Source organism: Eufriesea mexicana, unplaced genomic scaffold (assembly GCF_001483705.2).
Source record: "Eufriesea mexicana isolate 0111107269 unplaced genomic scaffold, ASM148370v2 scaffold474474858, whole genome shotgun sequence".
Lineage (NCBI taxonomy): Eukaryota > Metazoa > Arthropoda > Insecta > Hymenoptera > Apidae > Eufriesea > Eufriesea mexicana.
In genome coordinates this window covers 520,207-547,555 of record NW_016907910.1, presented here as the reverse complement: position 1 = coordinate 547,555, position 27,349 = coordinate 520,207, and the positions used below count along the sequence as shown (strand labels likewise).

Below are 27,349 nucleotides of genomic sequence, written 5' to 3'. Positions count from 1 at the left end.
TTAATCGACATAGGTGAACAGGAATTCGTTGGTGGCACTCACCTTTTCATCGAGGTTGTTAAGATTCGGCAACTGAAACATAAACATTCGAATCGGGTTAGTTTTGCAATCGCAGCTATTTCGCAATGGCTACCACGAAATGGGGTTAACGTACCACGATCAAGAATTCTCGTATATCATAACGAAATCAGGGTCGTAGACGAGGTGAACGGGAGAGGAGAGTTACCTCGGTGGCCGGTATAAATATTATGAACTCGCATGTCGATTAACATTCGCGAATCGTTAATCAATCTCGATCGCGGCACGAGCAACGACAACGGGAAACACACGTGACCGTGAACTGGAGAACGAATTCGAATTCGCTCGAAGCCGTGGCGTTGCGCCATCTGGCGACAATTTCGGTACCAACGTGCCGTGAAAAACCAGGCGGAAGGTCTGGTCAGCTACGTCAGTGCCTACTTTATCCACGCGTGAGTTCGGTCGGTCGACAGATGCCGCCCACGGTACATGAGTATTTTTTTTCTTTTTAGCTGCTTGCAAATTGAAGGAAATTGAAGCCAATTTGTAGCAATCAGCTGTCGTGGTTGAATATATTCTACCGGAGACTGTAGATAGCGTGCTGGTATTAATTTAACGCTCGATGCGTCAACCCGTCTAATTAACCTTCATTATCGTCGTACGTGTCCCAAAGTGGACAAAATAACGTGAAAGCGTAGAAGGAGAGGAAAAAAGGGGCTTCCTTCCGCGCAACGTTTAAAACCGTTGCAGAACAGTGATCTAGCCGCACATCCTTCTATGCAAATTTCAACAACGCGGAAACGGCTAAAAATGGCGCGAAATTTCAAATTCGCGAATATCCATTCGAACGAATTACTTGTTAATTTCGATATATTAGTCGAATTATCGCGATATTGGCGAAAGGGATCGCGAGAATACACGATTACGAGCTCACAGCCGAATCCTGTCTGAATTCTACTTAGATATCAAGGCGCGCGTCGCGTTAGACACCGATCGCGGCTATCGTATTCTTTCGCGCGTTCAGATTTCTGGTTCACCTCGATCCAGATTACCCGAGCAAACCAATGATTCACTTCGATATGGAAATAGCTAACGCTAAATAATATATTTAATAACCTTGTCCGCCGTTGAAACGCGATAACTCTCTTCGAACCGGGGACAGACGTTACGTAAACGACACGAAAACGTCTTTGGATTATGCCACGAGTTCCACCTCGGGGTCACTTCGAATATTCGAGGACCTCGAATTTACCTCGTTTCCAACGAGTATTTCGAATAAACGCGAATTCGAGTGGACGCGGAACGTTCGGGGACGAAAAACACGGACGCGAGTCGCGTCGGAGCGTTGCGAAATAACGTAACAGGTTCAAGGTCGTCTCAAGGTCGTTCCAAAATTACACACGCGGAACGATAGCTCGCGGATCGATGTCGACGGAGAATGTGGAAGGAAAATAAAGAAGGAAAACAATGAATGCAAGTTACACCGCGATTTCAACGGCTCGAGCTCTCAGAACGGAAGGAGGGAACGCGTATCAGCGGAATCTGTTCAAACATTTACCCTAAGAACGATTGTTTGAGCCCCTTTGTACGCTATCACGTCCGATGTGTGCTGAGAAAATAGCGCGACGCTTACGGTGGATTATCGAGCGATGCTCATCGGCCGGGCGCAGTCGAATTCCGCGAAATCAGAGTCGACGACGACCTTGAAACCACGTCCTCGACATTCGCGGTGTCTTTTTGAAAACTGCCTTTATTTACCGGCAGAGTCGACGAGGAACGCAACGATCGACGTCAGGATTAATCTCGCGAAACGAGACCCATCTCGTCCGCCGGAAGTCGCTGGCTAAAAATGGTCAGCGAAATCCGCACGAAAGACGAGCAAACCGCGATGCACGTTTATGCGATCACGGTGGCAGATTAAATTCTCCGCCGTTTCATCCAGGTTTACGACAGCCCGCGCTTCTCCCGCTGGTCGAACGTCAAAGCACGTCCACGCTCGGACGAAATTTACACCGGCATCCGCTTTTCTCTTTTTCCACCGCGGCGCCGACCTCGCTTCCAAAGGGACCTTCGTTACGTTCGCGAAAAATCGCGAAAAAACGGAAAAATCGGGAAAAAGGCGCGGAAAGTCGCGAAAAAACGAAAAAATCGGAAAGAAAGTGCGGAAAGTCGCGAAAAAACGGAAAAATCGTGAAATGGCGGAAAAATCGGAAAGTCGCGAAAAAATTGCGGAAAGTTGCGAAAAAATTGCGGAAAACTCATAAAGCGCGGAAAATCACGAAAAAGCGGGAAAGTGGGGAAAATCGCGGAAAACTTGGAAAAATTGTGAGAAAAACGAAAAAATTGGGGAAAATTCAGGAAAATCATGAAAAGTCGCGGAAAAGGAGTGGAACGTTGGTCGAAGGCGTCGACAACGTCGCGTTCTCGTTTCGACAAGCGAAGATTGTTTGCTTTGATAACACGTCCGTTATCACCGTAACGATTTAAAACCGTTATCCGCGTTATTTCGCTGGAAAAGGAAATCTCGACAACGCGAAACGCACGGCGTATATTGGCACCGGCTGCGTTTCAATTGCAGGCCAATCGAAATCGATCGGTTGGCAGAATTAAAAGAACGACGGGAGCACAGTCTGTCTTCGTTTCGGGAAGTATGCGAGTGCGTCTATATATACGCACGAGATACAAAACGCTCGTTGAGGTAGAAACAGGATGTTGATAGAAATGCAAAGAGAGCAACGATGATGAATACTCCGACAGAGTAAGGCCAAAGGTCAGATACGTATACGAGTACACGAATCAACGTCGTACAACTCGTTCGGGGTTTTATTAGAAACATAAACAAATAGTATTTTACACTGATCCATTGGAATCGTTTGATGGAGGGTTACACGTTATCTCGGACCTCCGTAGCTTCGTGTTTTCTCCGAACATACACCTCTCTCACGCACCATCGATCATCGATTTATATTTACAACTCTTTCTCGCTTCCTCTCGCACACTTTCCCCGCTCTCCCCTTTTCTCTCTCTTTCCATTTCGAGCTGGCAAAATTCCAAATCAGCGCACACGCGGATCACCCATAGGAGACATCAAGGTTCGCGCGAGTTCTTCGACTATGGAGTCCCATCGTTGGTCTTCGCGCGAGGAATTGGGTTCGCGAGGTAAACGGGAAATCGGTATTTCGATTTCCGATTCGCGTACGTTCCACCGGTGAAAAATCAAGCCACGGCGTCGACGGCGGGAACTTTTCTGTCGCGTGACAAGATGGCGTCCGAAATTTATTCGACGTCCCGTTAATTCTCCGTTTTCCCGGTAGATCGCTCGGCGAGCAACGGAACGTAACGCCATCGGCAGTCCTCGTGCTCGAAACTTGGGCCGATTTCTCAATCCGCCGTCGGTTCGCCGATTTCCACACGGTGAAACTTTTCCATTTGCTGACTTCGCGCGGAGAACTTGGCAACTTTTACCAGCTTTTACTTCGCGCAGGGCCGCGCGGCGAAAAAATATGTGGCCGATCGGGAAGACCGGAAAGGGAAGGGCGAAATCGAGGGGAGAGCCGGTCGCCTCGTTTAAGATTATCGCTCGGAACGATCCGCGAGGCCATAAAGTCGCGTGTGTATCGTGGATTACATTTTTTTCCCCGGCCCAATGGGACGCAGCGATTCGGTTATTACACGGAACATCGATAGGAGAGAAAGAATAGAAAGAGAGAGAGAGAGAGCTGGAGAAAGAGGGTCGCATGAATGCACGGGCGTTCAGAGCGATGCAGCTAGTGCATCGTTCACAAAAGAGCGGGTGTACGCGTGTGCAAAGTAAGCGGGCTGCGAATCACGAAAGGTTTCCGCGAATATCTCGAGTACCACTCTCGTTTGGCACAGGGTCGCCTCCGTTTCAGAGGCTGGAGGATTTGTCGATACCATCAAACGAGTAAGGAGGTTTAATGCACGCTCGAATACACCGTTCTCCCTTTGATGTTTTCCTCTCTTTTCTTCCTTCGTCCCCTTCCTTTCTCCGCTCCTCCACTTTTCTCTTTTTCCCGTTTCGCGTATCTATGCAGAACGTCCATACCGCGCAGTTTTCTCTCGACTTTCACGAAATCTACTCGAACCGCGAGCCCATCCACCGTGTCTTTGCCTCGACGCGCGTATCCCGCTACCTGCGATAGAAACTCAAAGCAAACGACACGAATCCGGGAACAAAAGGCATAGACGTAAGGTCGCGACTCCTCCGAGACGGAGAGGCAATCGTTCTCTTTTAAGGACACTTTCCCTCTCGAGGAGAACGATCGAGAAACTCCATCGCGCTTTCTCGGATTAATCTGAATACTCGCGCGAAACCAAACTAGCATTTAGGAACTCTAGTCATTTCGATTCTCGTCTCTCTCAGTCCCAAGCCACGTCGGATCATCTCGACTCGATCCTCTTCTCATCACCGACGAGACACCGTTCCGCGACAGGCTGTCAGCTGTACGCATCGTGGAACCGATCGACTCCTCGACGATTCTTCCACGATTCCTCCGCGACTTCCGTTACCAGAGGTTACACCGTCGACCAACACCCCCCCAAGATCGTGAGTTCACCGAGGCGTGTTTAACCGCCGATCAACAACCATGGCAGAATCACGGTCACGCAGAGAGCCGCCAGGCAACTGGCACACATTGCCAGCGAACTGGCAGCTGCCTCCGATTCCGCCTCGTTCGTGTAATCCTCGTCACGCTCGAATTCGCGAACTTCGACGTCGCAGCGGAAACAGACCCGGCCGCTCTTCAGTTGCGAGCTGTCCCTCCTCAGCAGCAAGGCCGAGCCTTTCCGCTCGATCTTCCATCCAGGCTCTTGCGTCAGCATGCGAGTCATCCTCCTCTATCCTCCTTCCCTCCGACGATCAGATTTTCCCCCGATATCCAGCGACGATAACGCTCCGCTCTCTTCCAAAATCGTCTGTCCTCCTTTCCACCACTTGCCAACGTCCACCACTGAGTCTCCTCGTCCCGATGTCCACGAGGTCGAGACCCACCAAGGGTTTCCCCAACCTGAAAGCCAAGACAAAGCGTCAATAGGGTGAACGCTTCGCGTGACGGATAGTTTCGACACGTCGCACAATGGTCAAACCGATCCACCAGACGACGGCTTGATCTTACCCCTCCGCTTGCTCTAATTTTCATCAACGATACGCGCAATCTAATCTGGTCAACTCGCAGCCGTGATTCACCGCGCAACGCGTGACACTTATCGACGATGACGTGTGTCCTGATATTTTTCGTCGAGGAACCTCGCTTCTCGATGTTTTCGACGAAACAGCGGACGTAAAGGAAAAAACAAATCAGAGGAAGAATTATGCCTCGAACTTTATCAACGTCGCAAGACTCATCCTTGTTTTCGATTACGCGATCGCGAGCAAGTTCCGATGTCGACGTCGGAGAACCGGAATCCAGGCTCGATCGGAGGAAAGGACAAACAAGTCGAAGAATTATTCATTCCGTTTTATTATCGCGTTACACTCGCGCGATCGGAGACACGTCCCTGTTTTCGCTCACGCGATCGTAAAGCATCGCAGTTTACAAAGATGGCGCTCGATGAGCCCGAACGCGGAATCGATCGAGGGTGGAAAGCGATAAGAATTGAAACAAGGGAAATTTTATCATCGCGGTATTCCGTGGAGGCACGACGTTGATTCGAAACTCGGCTGGCAGCGAGGGACTCGAAGCCCTCGTTACATCGGAATCGCGGATAATACGAAAACACGATACGCAGGGTTTGCGCGGCGGCTTAATGCGGCCATTACGCGGGAACGAAACTACGAAATTCTAGTCGCGACTGGAGATTTAGCCAGCAGGTGCTTCGGATTTATGAGCATTTAATACGCAGACACACCGATGCCGCGGGCGCTCCATCAACTTGCTGCACGGGGAGAAACGAGAATTAATCGAAGCAACTTCAGCTATTCCAGCATAGCTTCCGAGGGCAGAGAAGCAAGTTGACTGCTAAACCAACCGAAACTCGCGCCGCCGCCCGGTCCACGAAACTTTCCTCGCGATTCCGTGCACGTGATACCCCGCGATTACAACGCAAACATCGTTCGCCGGGAAGGAAATTGTTAACCCGACAACAAGGAATCCGCTGGCCCGGCGTCAACATCGTTCGCAAACATTTGCCCGGTCGTTTGCCTCTTAATCGAACGACGGATGCGATAAAATTGATCCGTCCGCGGAGCGGAGCTAGCTCCGACTAGAACGGCCCGGACGATTTAGGAGGCGAGCCCGGTGCCGCGGATTCGTGAGAGAGTAATAAATCTGCGGGAGAAAATAAGAGCAGGTACGCGCACGGAGCAAGTTGCTCGTTCCTCGGGAGAAACGAACCATCGATAATAAGCCGTGAAAACTGGTCAAGAGGTATTAAGTTCGGAGAACTTTCATCGGCGCGACCTTCCTGCCGCGTTCTGCATCGGGCTTTGCCCCAGTTTCGCCTCTTGGCCGGCTATTAGCGGCGATTAGACGGAGTTTAAAGCAGCGTCGAGTTGGAAAACAGGCTGGGGAAAAGCCTGCTCTTTTCCCTCTCGCTCGCTGCGAATTGACCGAATAATCCGCGGCCACGTAGATCAATCGTTGTCGTCACGCGTCATCGTTGTCTCCGGCTACGAGGTCGCTCGATCAACGATCCACGAAGCGGCGTGTACTCTCGGCAACGATACGCGAAATGCTCGCGTGCGAGAAAACACAATGGGTTGCTGACTAAACTGCGACCAACGATCGAGCTTCTGGTCGACTCTAATAATAGACGTAGCAGTGAACTTTGCTCGTTCAATCGATCGCACGCAGTCGCTATACATTCTTCCCTCGTCCCGGATGAGGTAGACAAACGAGAACGTGTATCTTTGCGAAAATTTTGCCCATTTTCGCGACGTCGCGACGATCCCACGACCGATCGGGAGGTACCGGGTACGGGGTAACGCGAGCGTTGTTACGCTCCTGGGGAAATCGAGAAACGAGAGAAAAAGGGGATAAGCGGGAGATGCATAAGAAATTCCATTATCGGTCGAAACGGAGGAAATGCACGCCGGGATGCACTCGCAGGTACTTGGTCCAGCTCGCGCGTGCTTTTGTTCGCCGCTCGTGCAAGGACGTAACGAGATTCAGGTACAACGACGCGCTTGACTGGTATACGCGGCCAGTTACGTCACTGCAGGCTCGATTCCACGGCAGGAGAAAGGGTGGAGGAGAGAAAAAATAGACGCGGACTGATTACAAACGTGGAACGCTAATTACTCGAAAACACAATACGGGAACGCGATATCCTGCCGGTGCACGCGCGCGTTCCGCGCTTTAATCGGATCAGCTTATCGAATATCGGTTTTAAAACGGGCCGCCGAGATATCGCAATTATTAACAACTACGCGAAATTCATAATTCGATGCATCCCGCGAAATTTACATAACGCGAGAACCGAAGATATTTCGCAAACGTGCATAGACCGTTCCGGGATCGCGTACGTGTTTTAACCCTTCGTTATTAACGCTAGATTTACGGACGATGTCTGTATTCCTATTTCTAAGGACACCTGTCAAATTGACAGGTAAAGGAAACCACGTGCCTTTCTTTTTAACGATTAGTTTAATTTAAAAACAATTATATATTATATTAACAGTCTTAACCCTTTGCACTCGGCGACTTTTTGGCTAGAGAAGAGTAGAAATTCAAAGATTCTCTACTAAAAAACTGACGATACTTTTTTGAGCAGTAAATAAAGAGTTGTATAATAATAGAATTGTAGTATTATTCGATTTCGATATCTCGCAAACTGTTACATTACATTAAATTTGATATGTGAATTAATATCGATCTTCCAAATGTTATGAAATGGCGACTGAAGGTTACCTCTCGAATGCAAAGGGTTAATATAAGTTAACTAAATCTGTTGCCATCGTATAATTGGAGAAATCATTCCGTCAAATTGACGAGTTCCGTAAATCTAGTGTTAAATATATATATATAGGTATCGCGTTCTAAAAATAATAAACTTCCAAGTTTGTAAAAAAAAGATTGACACTTTTATTCCGTTTGCGGGTTCTTTGCTTCTGCCCGAATATTTAGTTCGCCAGAGCGCGGCCAGAGGGTGGGAGTGAGTTAATCGAACGCAGGGGGCAGCAGCGTCGCGTAGACGCGGACGTTCGGTGCTCAGACACCTCTTAGCCGGTTCTCCCTTCGGGATTATTTTAATCCGTTGGAAAATAAATGGAGCAACGGCGTTCGCCTCGTTTATATGGCAAACTAAAGCGACACGAGGATCGTGCCAAGCCGCGTATACCGTGACAATCTCGGAACGACGGTCTAGAAACGGTCTGCTGATCGTCGAAGCTCGAAAACCGCGCGGCGTTCGTCGTAATCGGAGTTCCGCCATTCCGGAATCTCGAGTGAAATTCCGTATCCGGGTTAAATCTACGACTACCTCGTTCGCTTTTTCCAAAAACAGTTAGAATTTCGTTACACTTGCCTTACCATTTAATTCCCGATGTCGCGTGCCACTGTCGACAGCAACGTCGAACAGGCCGAGACGCGACGAGACACACCGAGCCATTTCGTCCAAACACGGCGAAGAATAACGCGCAACTGAGACAGGAAACGTGGAGCCTGACCAGTATAATGTTTACGTTCGCATAGAACGTTCGAGAAAAGAAGACGCAGCGTGTTTATGACCTCACGACGGATTAACTCCGCTGACACTACCGTGATTACAGACAGTGACTGTTATTGATCGAAGATGGTGACGAAGACTCCCGGTCACCGTTTTCGGCCAATAGCGTCCATTTCCTGCGATCGAGGAAGTATCAGCGGAGTTAATCAGCCGTGAGTGTGTAAACACGTTGTGAATCTTCTCGAACGTGTAGAATACGTTCGATACGTTCGTTCCTATTTCTATCTACGACCCACGTCTCTCGCCCGTGATACTCGTGTTCGACCCAATCGCTCAGGAGTCTCGCTTTAAATTGCGAACGAAGGGCGAATTTCGCTAGAATTTCGCTGGAATTTCACGAAAATTCTCGAGAATTTCGAAATGAATACATCGACGTGGTTCTCTCGTTAGAAAACGTCGCGGTGAAAAACGCGTTGCGTGAAAGGGGACGCTCTAGAAAGTACGTGCGGGCAGAGTGCTCGTTCTTTTCTTCTGGGTCACGGTCTTTGTATCGATAACCTGCCTGTCCGTCTTCGTTTCGAGTAGACAGCGACTTCTCGAAAATCAATAGCCGCTTTCCGGCAATTTAGGAAAGCGGATAAACGTATTCCAAACGGAGCCACTGTCAGGCATCTCGCCGCGATTTCTCCGCGAAGATCGTCGAACCGATTCGTGGTCGAAAAAGGAAACGGGTTTGGATCGAAACCGTTCCAAAGGACGAGGAGCAAAGCTCGAGGTAAGAGGAATACGCACGCGAAGACAATCGCGCTTTAACGAACTTCGAAACCGCGCCGCGGACCGGTCTCTCCTCCGGAGAAAGGAGAAATTGCAAAACGAAAAAGGAGAAAAGAAAAACGCGGAAGAAACACGAGCGAAAGAGAAAAGTTTTGGAAAGCGACAGCCCACTGCGAGGCTCGCCAGTTATATTCGATACGTCTTAACTCCGCGAGCCTCTAATAGCGGTTCTCTGTCAGGCTAACCCGAATTGCCGATTCGGTGACGGCAATTTCGCCAGCTTTTATCGAGCCAACTAATGGTTTCCGGGACGAGGGGAAGAAAACTCGCGGAACGGGACTGGAACGTTCTTCCATCGCTCGAATGGGGAAAAACCTAGCGAAAATATTAACACGAGAAAACGAAGGAAAAACGCACGTGTGCTCTATTTGCCACTCGATATCTCGTGGGTTGCTTCACCGAGAGTGTCGGAATGAATACGCGAGTGACACAAGAAACTGTTTATGCGTTACGCTATCGGAGCACGCGTTGGATCGCAGAGAGAGGCGAGAACGGAAGGGAACGGAACGGAAGGGAACGGAATGGAACGAAACGGAACAAAGCGAAGGAAAATCTGCACGACGAGTCGTATCGAGGTAATTTGGTCGGAGATCTGGTAGCTACGTAACGCGAGGAAGCTGATTCGGTTTTAAAGAGGTCCTAATAAGGCGTAGAGGATATTCCGGCGTGTCCGAGTCGGGACAAACCTTCCACTCGAGTACTCGCGCGAAAGGAAACGGAAGTAGAATGTTCCAATTTAGTAAATTGCGAAAGGGAGGCCACACCTTTTGCACGGCTCCGCGTCCCTATCCCCTTAACGCGGCTCTTCCGAGTCGGTTCCTCTGGCCGAGTTCCTCGGTACGCTCTTCTGTCCCTCCTCGAGTACACGTCGAATCGGAAAAACACGGCGGTAGCGGCCGGAAGACGAATGTTAATTAATTGGATTGTTCCGGCGACGCAACCGGCGAAGATTTCGTTTTAAGACCGCTGAAACGAGCTCGGAAAGGCGTATTATTTAAGTCGCCGCTGAAGACCGACGCGGGCAAATTGCTCGGGCGCGATGAGACTTTTTAGCATGTTTTAGAAGCAGAAAATTTGCACGTCATTTGCATATCGCTGGTCGCGCCGTAAAAGAAACGCGAGACCGTGTACGCGTGTGCGCGCGTGTAAGTTTCCTCTTTCGCGAGCTGCTCGAGAGGTTTTTCAAGCGCGACGTTATTTCTAAAATGTCATTTAAGGACAGCCCGAGAATTACCATTTATGATTATTAAAAAGCCGGAAAAGCGGAGGGGGGCGGGGGAAAGGAGCGAATTTGCGTCAGCGTATCACGCGAGCGTTTCATAAAAACGAATAACTTTGCAAGCGGAACGGCTTTCATATCGCGCGCTTTGCCGCCATCCTTCATTCTACCAAGCGTCGGACGAACCTTCGCCACTCGCGAATTCGAATTTACCGGGCTCTCCTCGAGGACGCGCGCGAATCGTATCGCGAGTGCAAAAGCTTTGAAACGAGCGTTCCGCTGGGTGGCGGCCTTTGTTCGCTTCGTCAGCGAACGTCTACGCCGGACGTTTCAGCGATGGCGACACGATTTCCCTGGTAAACGAGTGCATAAAGCGTATTTAAGCGCGTTTAAATGCACGCGGCCGCGCGGAGTTTGCCACGCGAAAGCGAGCATTCGAGAACTTCGCGACGAGTTTACTCCAGGACGGAACGCAGTGCGGAAAATTTCTCTCGTTTCCTGTCGCGCGATTACCGAATCGTTCGCCAAGAGAGAAAGAAAATGGCGGACGTTGCGACAAAGTTGCATCGAGGACATTGGCTGTCGAACGTTCTCGAATGGGTTGCAAAGGCGTTTGAAAACAGAAAGGCCGATTTCGCAACGAGCAATTTCGATATCGCGGACGAAGGAAAGCGTCGAGAACTTCTATCTTCGATTGCGCGGTTATCGCATAGCCGAGATTCCAACATTCGTATCCCGGCCAATAATCGCGCCGCGTTGCGCAGCGTAGGTGGCGGCTTACTTCGCGGCGTGACTTCGGCGGGATAAATGCGAACGGACCTTGAACGCGCGCGACGCGTAATCTCGTTACTCGCGAGTATCGCATTAGGAATTCGGTACGAATCACCTTGCCGTCTCGTTCGTGCGCATCGCGCCGACTTCTCCTCGGTGATTATCAGTGGCGCGCGAAAAAGCCTGGCGAATAATTCACGAGCACGTAAAACGAACGTCAAATTTGACATAATCGCTCGCGTACTCACGGTTCGGCGATACTTTGTCCACGAGCGCGAATTTCATTATCGCGGAAACCTTGAGAGTTCCGATGGTTCGTAACGTAGAACGAAAACCGGTCTCGCCTCTCTACGATCGTGTTTTTTTCCTCGTCGATCCTTCGTCACGAAAATCCACGTACCGTCGATAATTTACGACGGAGAGCTGAAGAGAGAAGGAGAGAGAGAGAGAGAGAGAGAGAAACGCGACGAGCAAACGAACCGCGTAACGAGTTCCACTCGTCTTACGAAGTCGGAACGGTCGCCGGTCGATCACGGCTCGTAATAACGCGAGGAATGTTTTTCCCATTCAACCTGGCGCGCCATTATCGCGAAATTTGACGTGGCGCGAAATCCTGGAATCCGCTCCGCTATCCGGAACACGCTCGCGGCTGGCACGGACGTAAATTCGCGCGAACTCGCGGGATAAAGGCCGGATACGCTTCCGTGGGAAGCATCCTCCTCGCGCGACTTACACGCTCGATATTAGCATCGGGAATTTATGAAACGACCGTCCGGACGACTTTTACGGCGTGCTGGCGCGCGCGCACCCGCGTCCACGCTCGCGGAGACAGCGAGCGCAGACTTTGCCTTACCTTGTCGTCGAACGACAGGTAAAAGTCCAAAAGGCTGGAGACTTAAAGACGTTCCGAGCGTGTAACGAACCGAGGATTTATCTCGACGGAGCGCGAAACATCTCGACGACGTTCCGCGCCGATTATGAGCGTTCATTGCCATGGCGACTATCGCGGCGGACGCGTGCGCGCCGTTTCGAATTTGCGATATTGCGGAAGCCTCGGCCGCGCGAACGTACAAGGTCTCGCGTATGACCCGGAAAAACAATGCGCCACTGCGTACACTATCCACGCCGCGATCTCCATTCTCCGCTCGGAACCTCCGCGATGTACAGAGGCACGAAGAACGTATCAATTTCTTGGCCGGCGACAGCTGTCGAGCGTGTCGCCTATCGATCACGGCGCCGCTCGTCCGTCGCGACGTCACAGGTGTGTCGAACCGATCTCGTCTCTGGTCCGTCGCGACCAACTTGCCCGCGATAGAATAGACAGATAATCCCACACTCACACGTACCTGTGATGCAAAGAGGCAGCAAAGCGTAGGGGACACGGCGAGGGTGAATCCTCCCTAATGCGGAAACCGGCTGAAGAACGGAAGCGAAGGCGGCCCCGTATACGTCGATGCGTCGCGCACGTGGAACGGACACGCTGGCCTCCGCAACCTCCCGACTGGCGAACCGACCGTTGGACAGACAGAGAGAGAGAGATAGAGAAAGAGAGGGAGCGAGAAGGCTATGTATACGCGAGGTGGAACGTGCACGGGAGTCGCGCGTCCTACCTCAAGCACGTCTGACACGCGAATGAACACCCGCGAAGAGCGATGTCGCGACGGGAGCCGCAGCAAGGGGAGGAAGCTAGCGAACGCGCAACAGACGCGAGAGACCGGGAACCCTACCGGTTGCTCTCCCCGGCGCTATACGACCCTCGCGATTCGCCGCTTCTCCTCGAGCCGAGGGCCGATTGGTCCACGAGTACGGCGACGTGCACCGCCGGTTTTCCCTCCAGCCGTCGTCGTTCCGCCAACCATCCGCGAATTTCGCCACAGCTGACGCCGCGTCGCGATGCCACCGCGAGACCGATAACGGTACCGAGGAAAGCCGGATTCGCAGTAGTGGTCCGGGCTAGCCGAGATCGATGCTTCGCAGACGACTGCGCTCCTAGACCCGCTTCTACTCGGCGCGGATGTCGCGGGGATCGAACGGCTGGCCAGCCGGCAATCCGGATCGATCCGAGACGGCAAATTCGATCCGCGAGTTATGGATCCGGAATTTTCCTATCCTTCCGTTTCCGACTCGGGGATAAGCTGCTGGGGATCGGAAGTGGCTCGGAATTTGGCAAACTGGCCGAAGAATACAGTCGAAGCGAGGAATTCGCGAATTCACGAAACCGATCGTGTCGAGCGGTGGTTTCCAGTAACCTGGATTCCCGTGTTTTCGCAACAGCCACGGAAACCGTGACACACGCCGCAGCGTGGATCCGCCGTAAATTTCTATCGATCGCGTGGAAACGAGCCCCAGTCACGATCACCGAGCGCGTCCGTTCGTTCCGTTTCGTTCCGTTTCGTTCCGTTTCGTTCGGAGAGAAAACGGAACGTGGTCGAGCGGAGTCGATAACGGCGCTGATTTATTCCCCGTTGATCCGACACGAGTGGCTAATAATAATTCGCCGGCGCGGGGCACCGCGAGGAAACGTGGCTGCGGTGGAAATGGCCCTTGCCGTGACCGCGGATCGCAATTAGCCGCGCGTACGTCAGGCTGACAGCCGGTAAGACCAGTCCAGGTATCTCGTTATACATTAAGAGGAACTAACGCGTGCACGGTGGAAGGCGTGCCGGCGGTGACGACCAATGACTCGGAAACGATAGCGGGGCGGAAAAATCGCGGATAACGAGCACGATCCTCGCGAAATTAACTCCTCTGCGGAGAAGACGGGCAACGAGGGGGGATAACTGATTAAAGCGGCGAGTGAAAAGCGACTAAGAAAAAGTGGTACCGGGAGAGGCGGAGATAGGAGAACCGTGGAACCTATCGATAATCCAGCCTCGGGTAAATAATTACCATGAATCTTGCTTCGCTAGAGATATGGGACGGCCTAAGCAAACGACTGACCTTGTTTACGATAAGTTACCCGGTCTATCCGAGAAAGCGCGCAACGATTCGTCGTGACTAGAGACTAACGTTTTCCCTCCATTCTTCTTAACGCATCTCCCAATTTCTCTCTCGCCGTTTCGCCTGCCATTTTCACCCCGTCCGGCTCCTTTGCCCCGCTTTCCTGTCTCGCTCGTTCGTTTTGTCCCCTCTTGCTCGCCATTCCGCCTCGCACCTGCACGTTTATGTGCGTTCACGGGTATACGACTTCCTGTTGAGATATCTCTCTGTTCATCGCCGGGTATTACGTAATAAGTCACGAAGATAACCCGGCTGGAGGTTATATCGATATCGAGAGAGAACGAGAGGGAGATAGGAACGCGTGGTAACTAAATGAAAAATTCCTTATCACGGGGCTACGCCGATATCGAGGTCGTTTATTGCCGTCGTCGGTATCGATTCCCCGTATCGAATTATCGGCGTAACAATTAAAGTACAATGAGCAATATTCGGCCATCGTTCCTCCCGCAACGCTGGAAAACAAGAAACACGAAGAACGCGAGATACCGCGGAGGAAAAAGGAAGAAACGGGGAGAGATAATCGGAGGAACCGAGAAAACATAACGAATGCTTCCTCTGGTGAAATACGCTCGGTAAACAGCTGATACCGACAAACGAACGAAACACGTTGCGAGCCTCGGTTATTTATCGAGCGACGAGCGACAAACAAATTTCGCAAGAAAATTCGAAACGCAGCGCCGAAAGGGCGGATCCGATCGAATATCCTGCCCACTTCCGATTCGTCTGCGGAAATATTCCCGGGATAATATTGCCACAGGTATTTCCGAGGAAGCGGCTGGTTATTTACGCGAAGGCTTACAAACCGAGCGCGGACGACGCGGCTGGCGGAGGATTTGCATGAGAAATTTCGTTATTTCTACCCTACCCCGAGTTTCCTGCATTTCTCCCGACCGTTGCAGCTTCCTTTCGTTGCGTTTCGTTTCCAATTTCCACCTTCCACCTCCTTTCGGAGGAGCCTCTTCGTACTCGCGGCACGTAAGCGTACGTCTAATTAACAGGGTTCGTTTCCAATAACCCCGGGGGTAAACGCTCGACGCGTTAACGCCTGGGCGCGAAGGAGAAGAGAAGAAAGGGAAGAAAGAGAAGAAAGAAAAGAAAGAACCAAAGCAAACGATATTATACTCGAACCGGACGTGCGTCGAGAGCCTTTCCGCTCGCGCCGGCACGAGCGAGCGCAGCGTGTCCGCGACGCGCGTCATTCGCGACGCGCGTGGACGTATTCCAAGCCGTCAGCGACGAATAGCGATGGCGCAATTGAAAAACGTACAGCAGGAAGTCAGCGACCCCGATCAACCTATACGTGACCCGAGTGAAACGGCGTTTTAACGCAATTAACCGAATTCGAAGATTCGCGTGGCGCGTGATCGTAATACGATTTCCGAACAGCGAGGAACATCGAGTTTCAATGGAAATACCGCTCGCGACCCGAGCCGGGACCGTAGCCGTGGAAAAAAGAAAACGGCAAGAAAGGGGATTCAATTAGATCCTTAATGGAGCTTGTATACGAGACACTTGCAGCCACTTGCGGTCGCTGGACCGAGTTACGACTCGCGATGACCCGACCAGGATTCCCCTCAGCATCCCGCTTCTCCGCTCCTCTCCGCCGACACCCGTCCGCTGGCTCTTTCTCTTGCCAAACTTTGGGCATCTCTCCAAGATACCGCAGAAATCGCATACCATGTTAGAAATTCAGGGCGGTTTGAACTTGGCTCGATGCGGCACCAGCTGAATTCCGCTGCACAAGCACGTGAGATTGGGCAACTCCGCGCGAGCGATCCGGAATTCCCGATTTTTCCGATCTCCACCTTCGATCCGCTTCTAGCCGCTCCGCGATCGTCGTCGTTGAGGGATAAGCGGTCGCGAGATGCCGGAAGAGCCGATATCGATTATAGGCAGCGAAGGAACTAGGATTCTCGGGGCCTTTATCGCGGTCTCGCATGCTGTCCGAGCTTGGCTGGTAATTACGAGATGACCGGCAGTGAAAAAGCGGACGAGACTGAGAAAGGAGGAAGGAGCAGAAAAGACGTGTCTTACCATCAGCCTCGTACTCGCGAGGCGGGTGTTCGCGTCTGGCGTCAGACCGCGGATCGACGAGGGTTATAATTATCGCTAGCGTATCGGGACGAGTTGGCGAGAAGCTGTGTACGTGCACAGGTCGATCGCAGGACGTCCGTGGAGTCGGTTGTAAATCGTGGATCACCGATACGGGACGCGGGTAATCCGAACCGGGAGATCATACGTCGGATAACCTTTCGGTGCAACATTTTACGCAAGACGGTGCAGTGAGCCACGGCGCGTGTACGTTGCTACAAAGTCGTAAATATCATCGTGCTTGCACGACGCAGCGCGCGTGCGTCAGCGCGATCGGCCGGTCGCAAATATCGTTAAGCAGCTGAACTTTATAACGCCGGTTATTTGCATATCCGAACTGTGTGGCGCACGGTGCATACGGCACTTGCGTAACGTGCGAACGCGCTCGTTCACCGACGCACGTTCCGTGAAACGCGGAAGGAGAGCAGCTTCTCGTTACGATCGCGCGAAATCGTTTAAGGGACGTGCACCGACAGAGTAACGCGATTAACGCGTATACGCCGACTTCGCGAAAGGTGAAGGTCACCCCTGGGAGTCCCGCGGAGTCACCAAGGTCTGGTAATTAGCGGTCAAGAACGCGCCAGGCTCGTGTAGGATCATCGGGATCGCGTGGTCGATGCCCGAGGTCGTTTAAAGGTCGCCTGGTTCATCGAGGTTGCGTCATCCGCGGCCAAAGTCGTTTGAAAGTCGCGAAAGGTCGGGGATATTGCGCTCAAGGTCGTTCCAAGGTTACGCGGGGTCATCGAGATCGTGTCGTTGAACTTCGTGGTTATTTGAAGGTCGTACTGAGACATCGAGGTCGTATTATTCGCGCTAAGGGTCGCTCGAAGGTCATTTTGAGTCATCGAGGTCGTGTCATTGGTGCCCAAGATCACTTAACGCCGTCAAAATCACGTTATAGGCGCTCAAGGTCATTCGAAGGTCGCGAGGGGTGAACGCGATCGTGTCATTGATTGTCAAAGTCATTCGAAGGTCATGCGAAAATAAGAGAGCAGGTGGTATATAGTTGACCGAGTACATCGAAGTGAATTTCGATAGTGAAAATTGTAAAAAAAATCGGTAAGCGTTGGGAAAGTAAGAAAAATAAATTTAGAATCGTCGCTACCAGAATAACACCGAAATTAAAAATAAAAAATAGAAATTTCATCTGTAATTACGTCGAAATAATGCTTAAAGTAAGAACCTTTATTTCGTACTTACCTGTTGTTCAATTTTAATTCTCCTCCGATGACAATTGCACGAAACGTCGATAACGAAAAATGGCACGAAGTAAAAATTCACTTGTACGCGAAATACCGTGAGAAAAACGTTTTCTAACGTCACACAACGAAGAACTGCACATTCGATGGAACTGATGAAAAGTCAGTGAAAAATATCGATATATACACGTATTCACGTATAAATATAAATATACAGCTTCATGAATCACTACACGTTGCAGAAAAATATTTCGTAGAGGGGGTAAATTACTTTACACGCATAATAAATGTATTTTATCAGATGTATGAAAAGTTATTCGTCATTGAAAATACGTGCAAGCTACGCCATTCATTCACCTGTCCCCTTCCCGTGGTATCGTATATTATGAAAATACATTTGTATTATCAGAGGTTATATAGCTCGAGTATTATACTTCGTATTATCTAATCGCGTAGGATATCGTCGAAAAAGAATGTTTAACAAGGTAGGAAGATTAATTTAATTAGATCTTAGACGAAATGCAATTAGATAACGGTAAAAATATCTAGAAAAACAATTGTGATCATTTAACGCGTATTTAATTTTGCAATTTATTCCGCTAACTGAATTTAATTGGCGCGACAATTTGCACGTTAACGAATGCTCGCGCCCAGCGCCATCTACCGTTTACCGCGGGAAGCATTTCGAATAATTTTTAAACCGCAACGTACGAACAAAAAATCGTTAAAAATGTCGAAACCGGTATTCAAAATGCATTTAAAAATCAAAAAAGAGATTGTATTAGGAAAACGAAGAGTAAAAAAGATAATCGATATAAATTAAATTATGAACATAAAAAGATGAATAAATTTAATAATCGCGCACTCGTTGATAATTTAACGTAATCGTAGATATTTTCGTATCACGTTCTTAAAATTAATTGCGTCAACTACCTAGGCTTTGTCGATAAAGCAGATTCCTTTAACCGCCATGGTACAAAGAATCGTGGTTTAAGCGACAAGAGTACCTAATTGTTCTTAATTAGACTAAATTGAAGGTTACCAGGGGACAAGTAAACGTGAACCAATCCATGGCATCGTCCTCTTCTCAACCAATCGTGAGACTCGTTTTTACCGACAACTACCAATCGTAAGGCAAAACTTATCGACGCTACCAGCGCCAATTCGGTGCCCTAGATTAAACCGAGCATAATCGTTTTGTTTTTCTTACCCTAATATTTCGTATGGAAATTTCGTTAAAACCTCGCGAAAACTAGACATTAACCATTCCCTCGTACAAATTCGTTTTGCAAATAAAAGTGATCAAACATTTCATACATCTGACGTTACCGATCAATCGGTGCGTTGGTAATTACGAAAATTTCGTTGCAGCGCTACAAAAATAACAGTAGTCACGCAAGATATACGAGATAAACGAAACGATGGAAAAAATATATTCCAAAAGTACTTACCTCGGACGTAGGGACGAAGGCACTAGGTCCATCGAAGGCTGGCACCGGTACTGGTAGTCCTCTATCCTGTAATAAATAATTTAGTAATTTAAAATCTTATTCCTGGGTAAGCTTTCGAATTACCGTGAGTCAGAGATAACCTACAACTCGCTTAGCTCGGTCGGTAGAGCATGAAACTCTGACTCTCAGGGTCGTGGGTTCGAATCCCCATGTAGAGACGAGGTTTTTTCTTACAGATTTAAAAAAAGAAACATACTCAACCGAAACACCTAATTACATTTTGTAAAAAAAAAATGCATAATCGAATCGATATATAAAATTTCAGAAACATTACCACGTTACTATAGTCGGATAAAAAAGATATATCATGCGCCGACGTTTCGCGTAGCTAAAACTTTGTTTTATAACCATTACATATTTCACGTGAGTCATACGGGAACTATCGATTAGGCTTTACATAGTAGGCTCGCTTATACATCGATTATAAAAACGACTTCCAAAAAGGAAAGAATAGAAATAGCATAAGCGAGCTGATAAAAATTTCCGCGGCATAAAGCAAAGACCGGTCGTGTATCCCCGCTTCGGATATGTTTAACCCCATGCAACGGGCAAGTCAAAATGGCTGACATATTTTTAGGCCACGGTTCGACGCTGCTCCATAAATAGACGGTTAAAACAACTCCATTAACGCAAGGTATCGCTTCTTTCCGATGCAAGAAGAGTAGCATCGGCAAAGTTCGCGTAAAAGCGGACTATTTTCGATGCGGAGGAAAATAAGAATAACCCTTTCTTAAAACGAGGCGTCCATAGCGGAGGTTTATTTACGAGCGGCTGTAGAAAAACGTAATGCTATTGCACGGTTTACCGTTTCTAAACGATTACGCTGAAACGTTGGGCTAAGTGGCCGTAAAACGAGTGACTCAGTGGACGAAGAAATATTCCGGGTATCGGATACAACGGAAATATATCTAGGCTGTTTAATTTTCCCGCGAATTGGACTAATTTCACCGTTTGAAAAATTCACCAGCGACGAGTACGAAGTATGAAAGTATCGAACCGGAAGGCAAGCAAGCGAGCAACCACGGATTACAGCCGGTTACCGAGCTATGCAGGTAATTAAAGATTTAATACACGCTCACCTTAACCATCTCCAGGATCTCTGCGCACTTGGTCCTAACATTCTGGAAGGGACAGTTGACGCTGAGCCTCAATATCACCGGTAGATGCAACGTCACCATGCTCAAGTACTTATTCGCCTGCCTCGGACCATCCAGAGCGTTTCCCAGATTAAGCATCCTACCAACGTCCCCGGGAGTGACGTCAGGACTCTCGAGCACCCTGCCGCTCTTCGAAGAGACATCTTCGTCCTGCGAGAGCGGTCTCTTGATCTGTCCCGCGCTGAACTTTCGCTCCTCGTTCTTACGCAAGTAATCCTGTGGCAACTCGGCACGCGTGCAGCGCTGTCGGCAATCGTCGAAAGACTCGTCCGGGTAGATCTCGAAATTCTTCAGCTTGGCATCCTCCTTGCGGTTGTCGTCCTGCCTCAGATAAATCTCGTTCGCGTTCTCGTTCTCGAAGCCGTCCAGAGTGTTGAACACCACTCCGTCGCGGTTCCTGATCGTCATCTCGGTCTCGTCGAACGACACATCGTCCACGCTGTCGTAACACCTGCGATCGCGCGACAGGATGTCACCCTTGGGGCGGTAGTTGAGATTCCTGCGGTCGAAATTCGCGCCCAAGTTCTCGTCGAACTTGGGACTCTTCCCGTAGATCCTGATGTCGCAGTCCAGCTCGTCATCCTCCAGCTGCTTCTGCTTCGCGCCTTTCACCTTCACGTAGTTCTTCGTTCTAGGCCTATCCTCCAGACATACCTCGTTCAATCTCTCGCTGGACGACGAGCCGAGATATTTTCTCTCGCTCTCGCTGCTCGACCCGAATCGGCTCTCCGAGTTGTCCTTAAACCTTAGACATCTGTCCTGAGGATCGATCTTGAAGCCCTTGCCTTCGTCCGAAGACGTCGAGTGGCCGGACCTGTAACTCTCCACGTCGGTCACGTATCTTCTCCTCTCGTTCGGCGTACCATAGCCGGTCTCGTTCCCGAGACGTCCGTCCACGCAGTCGAACGAGCCCGATGGATATCTCTCGGAACATTCGAGGCTGTTGTCCTCGAGGAAAGCTGGATTCTCCGTCACGCTCTGAGGGAAGAAACCCTCCGTCCTGAAGCTGTCTTGGAGCAGCAGCGGCTGCTGCATAGAGGGCTGCACGTTCTTCGGCGCCGACTTGGTCGGTGATCGCTCGATGTTCATGTCGTATCTTCGCGTGAAAGGTAACGAAGTTTCTATTAGCGCACCGCCAGGCTTAGACATAGCACGTCGGGGAAAAAATTCGTACGGAAGTGAATGGAAAATATTCGCGCGTTATTCGCCGACCGAGTAGGTGACTCGCGAGTTTTCTCTGACCGTTTAATGAATCTGACCGATCGTTACATCGCTGGAATAAATCTTTACGCCGTGGCTTCGGAGAAACCGCGCGCTATCATCGGCAAACAATTTCCAATTCACCCAAGCTATCGCGGCAAGATTCGCGTGAAAATCAGCGGAAAATTAGCGGAAAATCAACGATGTATTCGAAATTCTAACGCCAGAACGTTCCTACGGTCAACGATACTATGCGTTACCGTGCACAGAAGCGAAAGATATCCACGATATCCAGGAACATTGTCGATATCGACACGCGCGGTTTTATCGAAGCGTATCAGTGCGAGGCGAGTCACACACACCGGGCGCGCGACACTCACCTTCCATCTTGGCTCTTGAACTTTCCCCCTAGGTTCTCCGAATCCTCCATTTCACCGGTGTCGTCCCAGTGATTCGGACTGCCAACCCCTCCGAGCCATCCCTCGACCGTGTTCCTGGCCACCGCCAGGGCGATGTTTCTGGCAGTTTCATCTCTCGCACACAAAGGCGCTAAAAATCTGCTAACGATCTCGACGTCGTCGTCCTTTGTGGAGGTGCCGCTTCCCGAGGAACTGTTCGGATCTCTGTACATCTCGTCTTACTTTCCCTCGTTGATTCTACGCGTGTGTATGTGCGTGTACGCGCGTGTCCACGCGTTTCCCTCTGCCTACTCGAATTCTCTCTTCTCTCTCTCTGTTCGCGCGCGACTCTCGGCGCACGTATGTCGGTGCAACGTCGATTCGAGCTGTGCACGAGTCCCTCTCGTCGCGATCTCCACGAGAAAGGAAAATCGTCGGGTATTTAATTTAATCTAATCTAATCTGCTTATGATAGGGGTGACCCGGCGTCGAGTAGCTTCCCTCGGATGGCCACCGGCGTTCTCGTCAACCCTCCTCTCGTCGATAGCGTCCTCGCGTTACGAGTTTCCGCGATAAAGGGCGCGCGGCAAAGCTGCAAACAGGAACACCTTCGCGATCAGTTCGAAAATGCTTCGCGAGTGAAGATCGCCACGCGAATTCGCCTACTCGCGGCCGTTTACGAACGGGAAATCTAGCTCGACTCTCGGGTTAAGCGAACGATCGATCCGTTTACGGTCAATCGATTATCGTCGTCCGTATTCTGGTTCTCGGATAGGTTCTCGGATAGGTTCTCGGATAGGACCGGCCGCGTGTACAGCCGGTGAACAAAGGAAACGGAGAAAGAAAGAAAGAAAGAAAGAAAGAAAGAAAGAAAGAAAGAAAGAAAGAAAGAAGGAAGGAAAAGAAGTGGAAGGAGAGGCTGACGGTACTATCCACGGGTAATTACGGTCGTTTCGTCGCGTTTCGTTGTGAGAATCGGTCGTAAAACTCGTTTCTCGAGGATTTTACCGGCGGTGCACCTCGGGAGTCGTTTCAGGGCGATAGAAAGTAGGCGGTGTCGACTGTCGAGCGATCGTGTGGCGATCTAGCACCGTCGAGGTTCGTTCCGAGGAAGAAGAAAGAAAAAGAAAGCCAGGTGATCCTGGCTAGCGCACCTTCGAAAGCAAACGATCGATCGGGCGCTTCTTTTAAGGAACCGATCGATCGCGTCGCCTTTCCTTCGCCGATTCTCCTTTTCCTTTCTTCTCTCTCTCTTTTTCTCTCTTTCTCTCTTTCTCTCTCTCTTTCTCTCGCTCGCTCGCTCTCTCTCTCCCTCTCTTTTTCTCTTTCTTTTCACACGTGCGTGTCGCGGTTATCTGAACGGGGCAACGATGTTACATTGTCCATTACATCGTTACGAACGACCTCTATCGCTGGGACGTCTTCGGGATTGCGATCGGTACGAACTGTCCTCGATTCCGCCTGTTCACCGACGTTGCGACGTTAATCCATTGGAAAGTCGGATAAAGTCTGAAAGAAAGGAAAACGACGGTTAAAAGACATCTGGACAACGAAGGGCGCGAAACTCGAAGGAGCGGAACGAACGCGAACGAAGGTAACGCGAAGGCAAACGAATCGGAACAACGGACGCTTTTCTCGATATCGATTTCACGGTGGACGCTTATCGAATTTCAATTCGCCCGGACGGCTTAATCGTCATCGATCGACTTAATATCCATCCGAGGCAAAGGTAACGCGCTCGCAACGTAAACGAAAGCTAATAGGGAAGCACTTCTCCTCGCGGCCGCGGAGCTGCGAGCAGATTATCGACGATCGAACCATTACGCAACGAACAATTGAAAGCCGATAACCCTAGCGGAGTTCTGAACTTCAACCGCGTAATCAGCGTCGCATTGTACCGGTTAATTCCTGTTCCAATCGTTTGTTAACGTTCGAACGCGATTCGACCTCTCTCTCCCTCTGTCTCTCTCGCTATCTGTCCATCCGTACACGCGTACCAACGGTCCCATCGATCGGACATCGCCGTGGCGATCGATGCCCAACCTTGCCGGGAAGCGACTTCATCGGCATGAAAATTTCATAGAGCATTTGGCCCGGAAATGAGGACCTGGAAATACCCTGAACGAACCGCTATCGGGCCATTTACGCAATTAGTCGATGTCAGGCAGCGCCAGTCTTCTCATTGATTGATCGACCCCCACGGGAGAAGGCCTAGGTCAAGGCTACCGGGGTCAGGAAATAAGAGAGGTCGCGTGAACGCTGCAACTTATCGAGAAGGGGAGAGACCGAGGGAACCGGTGTCGCGGAGAGGATAAAAAGGGGTGCATTCGCGCTCTCGACAGAAGAAAGTCGACGTCGATTTCTCCGCATTACGGCCGGGATTGGAACACACCATTCGAGGTGGAGTGGCTCGATATCGAAAAACGTCCGTCCGACGATAAACCTGTTCCTCCGCCGTTGGTAGTTGTCTGCTGGGTAATTTCTTTAATAACCGATAGAGATAATGGCCGGAGCACACCCCTGCTAGCGTGGACCGCGCACTCGCGGCCTACCGATCGAGAACACGGGTAATTACGGGTGTTCGCGTCACGGTGACTCGGATAAAGTACATTGTAAAGAAGCGCGAATAAGTCGCGAAGCGGGACGAGGAGATCGCGGCGTAAGGTCGAGGTATAACAACCGTGGTCGGCCGTTAATCGATGGACGCTGGATCGAGGAATAACAAACAGGTGAACGGCGAAACAAGAGCAAAGAGGCGGCGGAGGAGGTGGAGAAAAAAGGAGGAAAAGGATTAATCGCGCAACGGCTGGCGATAATAAGGCCGAGCAACAAATACACCAGGGCCGAGGCGCGATGCAACAGTGTAGTTGGAAGCGGTTTCTAAGCAGATAAGATGCGTTCCACTTTGCACAAAGCGGAATTGCGTAAATCCTCGCGTTCAGCCGCGGCATTAAGCGAGTAATAAAAAGCTCCCACCGCAAAGAATTCGATCCCACGCACCGAAACGCGCCCGTAACGCGCGTTTTCCTATTGCGTAAAGCACGCAGAACGTCTGTGGCGGATCGTTTCTCGGTACACGTCTCGGTAATTCCCCGCTGAAATTCCCTCCATCCGTACAATGCCCATTTTTCTTTCCTCCCCCGTTTTTCTCCCGTTTTCCCTCTTTTCCGCCGTTTCCTCGTCTCGTCCTTTCGGAGATAGCGCCAGTCGAGAGCCTTTTTCGCGGACCATCGATCGCGCCACTCGATACGCGAAACAACGGCCGCCATTCATCCTCCGCTTGTTCCCCATTTTTAATATTCCACGCGCCCTTTCTCCTTCCCCCGTAGATCGATGCCCATTTTTTGGAGAACCCGCGCGGTATGGCTGAACGAAATTCGTGCGAAAAATTCCATACGAAAAACGGGAAAAAGAAATCGAAAGGAGAAAAAATGGCAAAGAAAGAGAAGAAAGAGAAGAAAGAGAAGGAGAGAGAAAGAGAGAAGGATTCGCATACTCGTAGCACGCACGACGCATCGCGATGGCATAACGGCGAGGTTTATCGGGCGTGGAAACGAAAGAGGCAGGGAAGGCAAAAGGAAAGCGTGGAAGAAAGGGCACAAAACGGCGTTTCAGCGTTTCTAGCGTTTCTTCGCGGCGATCTCCAGAACGATCTAAATATTTATAATTCCCCAAAGCCTAACTCTTCCCCGTTCGCACCGCTATGAATTATTAATGTCGCGCCTCGCTACCGTATGCCGGTGCACGTTGCTATGCATTCCCGATACGTGTACTTTGTCTTCGAGATATAAGGATGGTCAGGGCCTCGCGGATGTACGAGGCGATAAAATGGTCGTCTCACGTGCCGGCGGCCATTAGAATTTAATGAAATCGGGATAAATCAAAGCGTTCGGTTTCGTCGCGGGTCCGCCATCCAAAGGCGTCGTTTTCTCCACGTCCAGCATCTTTCTTCCAATTCGCAAACACCTCGATAATATTTTTTATTAACCATATTTATTATCGTCTTCGTCACGTATAGTTACCGAGCGTTGTAAAGAATTATCGCGGGTGACCGTGTGGCGGGTCGTTAAAACGATTGCTGTTTGCGGATCGCGATAGAAAATGTAATTTCTCCGATCGCGTATTTAAAAATGGCCGTCCGGTATCGCAATTTTCCACAGGATCGCGTTACGCTCCATCACGAGCCCCGATCTTACCTATCTGCCTCGGGATCTGTCGCGATAACGAAATTCGCGAACCGCGTTCGATCGTCGGCATTCGGACGGATACGAAATAAAATTTCCCAGAAAAGAAAATTTTGGTGAAATCGGCGATCGCGTGATCGAGCCTGGACGACTCTCGTTCGACACGATCCTCGATCACAGAAGAACGTACCGCTCGCGTCGGATTGTGGGAAAGCAACGGGCGCCGATCACCGATTCACCTGGAATATTCCTCGGAGCAGGCCTCGGCTCGCGTAAATAAGTTACGGCGTAATGGGTTTCTCGTATTAACGAGACTCGGCGTCGCTCGAAACCGACGAGCGAGCGAGCCAGCCAGCCACGCCGCATCCTATCGGCGATACTATCTGATTTCCTTGTTACGTAATTTAACGTGTTCTGGATAGAATCGTAATAGCCGAGCACACGGTCAAAGGAGCAGCGTTCTTTTCGTCGGCAGTTCCTCGCGGTATAACAAACACGTATCCAGCCGGGAGAGCCGGTTGCCCGATGCATCGCTGAATTTACGGCAGCCGAGCCGGTTTATGGCCGCTTTAAAGCCGAGACTAGAGGAAATCGTTAGCCCCGGCAGTGTTCCTGAAATCGGCCGACGTGTGTTCTCCTACGACCGAACCCCCGGCCCCGACGGCGCTCACCTGTGGATACCAAAGCGAGGGCCGCGTCACGGTGTGTCCGTAGGATCGATTCGACGATAACGGTGCACGACAAAAAGCTTGCTAAACGCGAGGCGTTGTTACGCTCGCTCGCCACCGTGCTTAACGCAAATTGCAAAAGCGCCGAGTCGGCGTTACGACCTTGCGACACGCGAGACACCCGCGATAACGGCCGACTCGGTTGCTACACCGACCGAGTGTCGTCGAGAACCCTTTTCCACGACTGGATCGATCTCTTTCTCTCTCTTCTTTCTCTCCTTTTCTCTCTCCTTTTCTCTCTCTCCCTCTCTCTCTCTCGCTCTCTATCCACGATGATTCGTCGATCGACCGTTCGATCACGTGATGCGGAGGACCGTTATCGCCATGCTCGATTATTGCCACGGGATTGACGATCGCGTATTAATTTCTTATCCGATTCGATCGAACGATTTCCGCGTAACGATACGATCCCAG

At 50.4% G+C, this 27,349-nt stretch overlaps 2 protein-coding genes across 2 annotated transcripts; both read right to left on the bottom strand.

Annotated features, from left to right (window-relative positions):
• Positions 1-23,512, bottom strand: Sesn (Sestrin). Its single transcript, XM_017911706.1, has 5 exons — positions 23,413-23,512; positions 22,006-22,615; positions 20,348-21,521; positions 19,209-19,274; positions 1-72 (listed from the first exon to the last, which is right to left on the bottom strand). Exons 2-5 carry the CDS (start codon positions 22,254-22,256, stop codon positions 1-3), a joined length of 1,563 nt encoding a protein of 520 aa, XP_017767195.1. The 5' UTR covers positions 22,257-22,615; positions 23,413-23,512.
• LOC108556170 (uncharacterized) lies at positions 2,825-4,869 on the bottom strand. Its single transcript, XM_017912156.1, has one exon. It carries the CDS (start codon positions 4,867-4,869, stop codon positions 4,606-4,608), a length of 264 nt encoding a protein of 87 aa, XP_017767645.1. The 3' UTR covers positions 2,825-4,605.
• Positions 23,513-27,349: the final 3,837 nt, after the last annotated feature.

What these genes read in the sequence shown, in the direction of transcription:
- LOC108556170 (XM_017912156.1), bottom strand. Translation starts at nt 4,869, where the DNA reads ATGACTCGCATGCTGACGCAAGAGCCTGGATGGAAGATCGAGCGGAAA.
- Sesn (XM_017911706.1), bottom strand. Translation starts at nt 22,256, where the DNA reads ATGTACAGAGATCCGAACAGTTCCTCGGGAAGCGGCACCTCCACAAAG. An exon ending in AGATCCTGGAGATGGTTAAG is followed by an intron (nt 19,275 to 20,347) that starts GTGAGCGTGTAT and finishes TATTTATTACAG; the next exon opens with GATAGAGGACTACCAGTACC. An exon ending in CCTTCGTCCCTACGTCCGAG is followed by an intron (nt 73 to 19,208) that starts GTAAGTACTTTT and finishes TTTATGTTTCAG; the next exon opens with TTGCCGAATCTTAACAACCT.